Genomic DNA, 7626 nt, shown 5'->3' on the forward strand with positions numbered 1-7626 from the left:
TTTCTTTTTGTGTGATGAGAAAGAAATTATTTTACCTCTCATCACAGCTTTCCCTGCTTCCCATAGAACAGAAGCAGATATTCCGGGAGTGTCATTAAAGTCTAAATATGAAGTCCATTCCTTTTTAAAGTATTTAATAAAGTCTTCATCTTTAAGTAGTGATATATTAAATCTCCAGTTTTTACTTGGCGTGAATTTAAATTCATTAGAGGAACCCAACGATGACTTTCAGCCTGTATGTGCATGTAACTGTAGCCCCTTTATTTAGCACAGACTAGATCGGCTGTTCACCCTGTTCCATTCATTTGTGTCCTGATGTCATGATTGTGTTATTAATACGCTGTTATCTCAACGTCTGAGCCTCTCAAAATGGTTCATGAATAAAATCAAACCTTTGGAGTAAAAGTGTGCAGTCGAACCAAATCTTGATTTAACCTCCGCTGCAGTCGTGTGCATAAAAATGTCATTGGCCATAAACAAATGGACTAAATGTCTCTCTGACATGAAAACGAGCAAACAAAAGAAGCCAAAGCGTTTAGGTGACGCCGACTCACTCACCGCCGTCTGCACAGCTTTGCAAACATATAAAAACGGCAGTCGGTAACTCCGAGCTGCTTTTTCTCACCTTCATCTTCCTCCATGCTACGCTAGTTCTCCTGCTAGCTGTTGCGAGTTACAAAGTGCATGCAGAACAACATACAACTGAAGTGGATGGATTGGCCTGTAGATTCACTGATATCCGCACTTCTCAGTCAGGATCGGGCGGATGTGCAGCTGCTGAGGCAGGAACAGTGAGCAGAGTCTAGTTTGGGATCTGTGTGGATTACTTTGATTTGGAAAGGCCACCACTTCAGTATTTTTCATTTCATATAAAAATAAGATAATGATGGTTTAAATAAAGTCCTCCCTCTAAAGCCAGTTGTTGTACGAGCAGAAACTCGTCGGAGCTTAGACTGAGAATAGTTTTATTCATTTCTTTTCTTTGCAGGCATTTCTTCGACCATTCAGGGAGCACCACATCGATCCGACTGCCATCACTCGCCACGACTTCATCGAAACCAATGGCGATAACTGCATGATCCCCATCCTACCGCTGGCTCACATGGCCTACAAGTTCCTCAGTTACACACCAGGTAAATCACACATGTGCTTATACCGGCTGCAGAGACACAGATCTCTGCACTATCGCAGTCACTGTTTGAGCTGTGCTCTTGTTGCTGGGCGAGTCAGTTTCCTGTAAATATCTGCTAGCAGCTGTGGGCACATCTTAGATGTGATAAAGGTTGGTCAATAACGAGAACAGCAGTTCTGTAACCAGTCTGCACGAATGCCACCATCTATCAGAACTGGTGACCTGATGGTCAGTAGGGTCCTTAGAACATGGACGCTGCTGCTGATGGAGGACTTGATGGAGCACGCCATCCCCTAATCTAACTGGTGTTTAAATCAGCATGAATGTGATGGATAGGCAGAATCTTGGCACATGTAGTTTTAGTGTCAACACTAGACTAGAAAGAGCTGGGAGCTCCTTCTTTGCTCCATCATATCTTTGTCAAGTCAAGTCAAGTTTATTTATAAAGCACATTTAAAAACAACCAAGGCTGACCAAGGTGCTGTACAATAAAATACAAATATAAAATACAATAAAACGCAAGTACATAAAACACCTCACTGATAAAACAATAAGTTAAAACAGTAAGTTAAACCTTGCTAAAAGCCAATGAGAAGAGGTGAGTTTTAAGAGCAGTTTTAAAAGTTCCTAGGCTTGTGGAGAATCTGATGTGAGGAGGTAAACTGTTCCACAGTCTGGGTGCAGCCACAGCAAAAGCCCTCTCTCCCCTTTGTGCCCACTATCTCTGTAGTAGTAGTGTCTGAAAACAACCAAGAAAAAAGATGAGTATTTCTTCAGTGAAAGAAGAAAGGTAAACCAACAAGTGGAAAGTCATTTAGCCCTTCTTTCAGATTGGATGAACCAAACATTCACCAACCAACCAACTGGCTGGGATTTGTCGATCTGATCAGGTGAAGGAAGCCCAGGATGGACACAGACAGCTGCTGTTTGGAAACCTCAGTGTGTCATAGCCTTAAATATTCTTCTTTTGCTTCCTGTGTAGAAAAAAAAATCATCATTGCCATTCTTATTATCCTGAGAAGCTCGAGGGTGTTACATTTTAGACGTTTGAGCTAACTTCCTACAATTAAACCTCAAACTGGCGATGAAAATGCAAGGACTTCAGAAGGTCAGCTACAGTGTCAAACAGTTTGTAGCTGTGCCTTAGTACTGCAAGGTGCCAGACTAATGGAAGTTAAGGAAAAGCATAGGGCAGGTGATCATGTGCACTGACCTTACAGCTGCAGGGCAAGAGGTGGGAGGGACTGGAGGAGGAAGATCAGCAGGAGAAACTGAGCAAGCTGTTATTGAGGAGGTGACATCTCCACCTGTCATGTCTACACTACAAGTTGAGCTGAAAGGTCACTGATGGGAGGAGCGGAGGGGAGTTGACATCAGTTAGTTGGGTTAAAGGCTAGGTTAGCTACCGTGCTGTGAGGTTAAGCTGCTCCCAAGCATCTAGCACTGTGCATGTCTGATAAAGTGATAAACCGAGGTAGCTGGATAGGAAACGAAATAACAAAGTACCAGTGTAAAGTCTGCACTGTACTTCATTCATACATTCAGAGGAAAAGAAATGCATGCACGAAACAAGTCTGTTTCTATTTGTTCAATTCTATTTATACAAATTTATTTATATAACAACAGTCGCCTGTTATTGTAAGGTAGACCCTACAATAATAGGTACAGAGAAAAACCCAACAATCATATGACCCCCCTATGAGCAGCACTTTGGCGACAGTGGGAAGGAAAAACTCCCTTTTAACAGGAAGAAACCTCCGGCAGAACCAGGCTCATGGAGGGGCGGGGCCATCTGCTGTGATTGGTTGGGGTGAGAGAAGGAAGACAGGATAAAAGACATGCTGTGGAAGAGAGACAGAGGTTAATGACAGATATGATTCAATGCAGAGAGGTCTGTTAATACATAGTGAGTGAAGAAGAAACACCCAGTGCATCATGGGAGTCCCTCAGCAGGCTACACCTATTGCAGCATAACTAAGGGAGGATTCAGGGTCACCTGGTTCAGGACTATGCTTTAGAACATAAAAGACAACGATCGAGTTGTTACATTCGCATAAAACCCTAAATAATACTACTACTGCTGCTAGTACTGCTGCTACTACTGCTGCTAGTACTGCTGCTAGTACTGCTGCTAGTACTGCTGCTAGTACTGCTGCTAGTACTACTACTCCTGCTACTGGTTGCTACTTTTAGGGATTGCCACAGCACATCATCTACCATCTAGCCTCGTCTCTGTCAGTGCCCCAGGGTGGCTGTGGCTATAATGTAGCTGCCATCACCAGTGTGTGAATGGGTGGATGACTGGATATGTAAAGCGCTTTGGGGTCCTTAATGACTGGTAAAGCACTATATAAATACAGGCCATTTACCATTTTTACCATCTACCTCCATCTTACCATCTTCCTACCTCCTTCCTGTCACACCAACCCTCTGTATAGTCTCCTTCACTACATCCATGACTCTGTGCACGTCTGCTCCTGCCTGGCCGCTCCATATTTAACATAATTTATCCAGTATAGGCCATATCCCTCCTGTGCACACGTATTCAGTAGTTTTCCAGTGCTTTTGGGTACCTTTACTGTGGTTTCTCGGAGTATAAACATAAAACTTTGATTTGATGGCCTTTCTTAAACAGTCCTGTGTCATTATTATCTCAGCAGGTGTTTGTGAGGGTCTGGTAAGTGTTGATGTGCAAAACATCCCTTTTTAAAAAGTCTCCATTCAGAAGAAATAAATGCTTCACTTCTTCAACGAACATAATAGCATCATCGTACGCGTCTGAGAGGTTGTGCAATATGGAGCAGTTTAGCTTTCCTAACTTAGCTCTACCGTGCATGAGTGAAATACATTTGAGTTACTGACATGATATTAGAGATTAGATGTAAAACTAACCAGAAATGTCAAAAGAAAGTAAAGGTTAAAAGTGTTATTGTGTTTGAACGGTGTAAGTGTCTGTAAAAGATCATCGGTACGTTTAAGGGGAGTCAGACTTTAACAAATCGTCTGAAACCAAAAGAATGAAAATGTTAAAAGTTCAGCTGCTTGTCCACAGGAGGGATCCGTGCATGAGGCGAGAGGGAGGAGAGATTAGAGGCAGCAACAGTGAGGTCCACTTGTAGGTGACATCCACACCTGTCATGTCACACACCACAGGGAGTCAAGAGGTCACCAAACGGACGCAGTGACATCCACACCTGTCATGTCCGCGCCTTAAGAGGTCGCAGCTAAGCGTTCGAGGGCGAGAGCGCACGGAGAACAGAGGAAGCGAGAGAGCGCGCGGGGGCAGCGGAGGGTCGCGTAGCGGTGAGATGACATCTAAACCTGTCATGTCGAGCTCCTCGCAGCGTCGGGCGGTCACCAGACAAAGACGGAGACAGAGGTAGACGGGGAAATCTGAAAAGCGCGAGGTGACATCTCCAGCTGTCATGTCTGCACTTGAACTGGGGTCAAGAGATTGTAGTTTTCACCAAAGACAAGGGACAAGGCATGGAGACGGACAGAGAGAGGACAGCTGTAAGTCACAGGAAGACCGAGAGCTATCAGCTGACAAACCAGACTCACACGTTCATGGAGGCTGTGCGCATCCTTATACTGTTCATGCATTCATTATTGTCAGAAATGTTGTGCGCAGCTGCTTCTGTGTGAGTCCTGACATGTTTGTCAGCTGTCAGCTCAAATCAGCGCTGACTCCGTAAACAGTTTTCAGCTACCGATGACAAAATGCTTGTTATAGGCGAGTGCGTGGCCGCGGTCAGGACGTCTGATTAATCAGCTGTAGTGTTATCAGTCCACCGGTGTCTGTCGTTGTCTTTGGGTCAGAGTTTGCATCAAAGGGGACGCATGTCCAGCTGCAGTTAGTGTGGGACAGCGTTCCACGATCGAGCGAGGCTCGGCGAGGCTGAGATAAACATCTTCCTTTGAGCCCCCCTCCAGTTAATCCAACTTTCTTTTGATTGGCTGCTCGTTGTAAAACAATGATGGAGCGTCTGTGCTCGCAGTGCTGTGTGCCTGACCAGATTCAGTGTATCCAATCCTGCTGACATCACAGAGGGCCGAGAAAGGGAAAAAAAGACATGGCTAACCCGTTTCTGTGATTTATGTAGTGTTGTCACTGAGTCAGCATCAGATACTTTTAATTTCACCCTTTACTTCCAAAAGCTGCACTGAAAGCTGTTTTTTCCTTTGTAGCACCACAAAGAATAACTGAAAGTCTTCAACATCATTTTGTAAATGCACGGCTCATTAAACGTTCAAATGTGAAATCAAAATGCACCTTTTTACAGTTCTCGCTGAGAGGAGAGATTCGGAGGTTTCCAGGAGTTTTACTGCTCCTGACATCAGACTGGGCTGCACGTGGAGTTTGACACTGCAGAGCGTGATATTCAGAATAAAGATGGTCACTTGTCATATAACATCTCAGCTAATGTCGACTGTTTGATGGTGACTCCGCTCCTGTTAGAGTTCAGGCTAAGAATGAATAAATGGGACTCAGCAGGTTACCTCTTACTTGGTGCAAATTAACATCACACCAGATATTTCTCAATAAAAGTACTCCATATTTTTTGAAGTGCTCTCTCATCCCATTGGTTGACAGCTTTCAGTGACCTTTTACTGTGTTTCACTGTGACTTTGTGTTACCTTCGTTCCCCAGCCTTTGCATGCAAAGCCAGCAGCGCTCGGGTCGCTCCCTCCATACCTGTGCAGGTGTGACGTGTATCCTGAGCCTGAGAAGTTCTTTAACCCTTTAAAGCCGGTCGGAGCCGGTGTTCTGCACGCTCTGTTTTGCGTAACTATTTTTAAATCTCGGTAGCTCTGCAATCACGTAAGCTAGCGCAATAAAAATTTTTGCATATGAAACCGGAGGAGTTGTACTTGCATCTTATGCCATCAGCTTGTCCTCGGTCACGGTTTCCTTCCACATATAGCTTTGCAAAAACTGCATAAAAAGCACTTGCAGCAACACAAACATAATATTCCAGAAACACGCTTTGCCAATCCGATCAGCTGTTTGTAACACTTCCTACGTCCATCAGCTCAAACTTTCGCATGTCCGCCATGACCTGCCCGAAACTGGAAGTGACGTCATTTTTACGGAAATGTAGTTTTTTACCATCAGGGCCTCATGAGCCTATACTGGTGTTTTTAAAAGTTATGTTTGACTTTATGACTTTCTGTGTCGTTTCTGGGATGCTGAGGACTCATATTGCACTGCTGGAAATAGTTTATTTTGATGCACATGCTGCTTTTTTGCAAATTTGTTGTATAATATTTATTTTCGTTTTTCCTGCAGTATATAAAAATTGGTGTATTTCAAAAATAAAACTATGAAGACACTCAAAATAAATTTCCTGTGGTGGGAAACTATTTTGTGCAACTTTTTTGTATTTACAGTTTTGAGGGATGAGCCTCTTAAATTTCTCTAACTAGAAATATATGTTAAAAAAACAAAAACGATTTTCAATTTTTTTGTAGTTTTTTGCACTTTTTTGCAATTTATGTAATTACTATGCACCTAATGCAGACATATTATTAAAGTTTGGGCTATAATGGTTGTATTGATGTATAGCAACTTGAAATGCTCCCGAAAAATGGCTCCACAGCATGTAAACATATAATATAAGCTCTGGCGGACTTGGTTCTATGGTAGGTCTTAAAGGGTTAATGTTTAATGATTCATAGTTACGTTTAAACACCAGCAGGAAGTTAGGTGCTCAGTAAAGAACAGGAAACATGGCCTCGTTTCCTTCTTTGAGTGTAGACTGCTTACTTCCTCACCCCTGACCTGGTGCCTGCAGTGTGGCAGAATGTGTGCAGTCATCTGTTCGTCGTCTGATTGGAAACATCATGCTAACCATTGCTAACATCTTCTTTAGATAAAGTATGTTTCATCCTCTCCTTTCAGGCTCTTCAGCACCTCCGAGGTTCAGCATCTCTGTGGGAGTCCTGCTCCTTCATTACACTGAACACTTTGATCAATTATTCCATTAACTTTCCCTCGTCTTCTTTCTTTGTGTCTGTTGTCACCTTTCAGAGGCCTTGCTGGAATCCTACCCCTGGGATTGCTACGTCTTCGCCCTGGCGGTTTTCGTCACGCTAACCAATCAGATTCACAAGTGGAGCCACTCCTACTTTGGCCTCCCGCGATGGGTCACGCTGCTCCAGGACTGGCATCTGGTGTTGCCACGGAAACACCACCGCATCCACCACGTGTCGCCGCACGAGACGTATTACTGCATTACCACCGGTATGATGCTGAGCTCCGTATCAGAGGGGCAGACGTGACTGCTACTGTCTCGTGACAGGACGGTCACTCATGTGTCCGCTCAGATTCCTCGGCGTTCTCGTAGAGTCGTGCAGGGGAATCAGCCCGTGTCTCTGTCAGGCTGTCAGATATACAGGGAGTGCAGAATTATTAGGCAAGTTGTATTTCTGAGGAATAATGTTATTATTGAACAACAACCATGTTCTCAATGAACCCAAAAAACTCATTAATA

At 43.9% G+C, this 7626-nt stretch overlaps 1 protein-coding gene across 1 annotated transcript in view; it reads left to right on the forward strand.

Moving 5' to 3' along the window:
* Window positions 1–988: 988 nt before the first annotated feature.
* LOC102201036 (transmembrane protein 189-like) overlaps window positions 989–7626 on the forward strand; it is a gene marked incomplete at its 5' end in the record, with an annotated part of 11420 nt that continues 4782 nt past the window's right edge. The window contains 2 exons of the mRNA XM_005754781.1: window positions 989–1133; window positions 7164–7376. Of these exons, the coding sequence (XP_005754838.1) occupies window positions 989–1133; window positions 7164–7376 (358 nt within the window). The remainder of the gene's footprint in view (window positions 1134–7163; window positions 7377–7626) is intronic.

Source organism: Pundamilia nyererei, unplaced genomic scaffold (assembly GCF_000239375.1).
Source record: "Pundamilia nyererei isolate P.nyererei 1_Seehausen unplaced genomic scaffold, PunNye1.0 scaffold00655, whole genome shotgun sequence".
In the NCBI taxonomy this organism is placed as follows: domain Eukaryota; kingdom Metazoa; phylum Chordata; class Actinopteri; order Cichliformes; family Cichlidae; genus Pundamilia; species Pundamilia nyererei.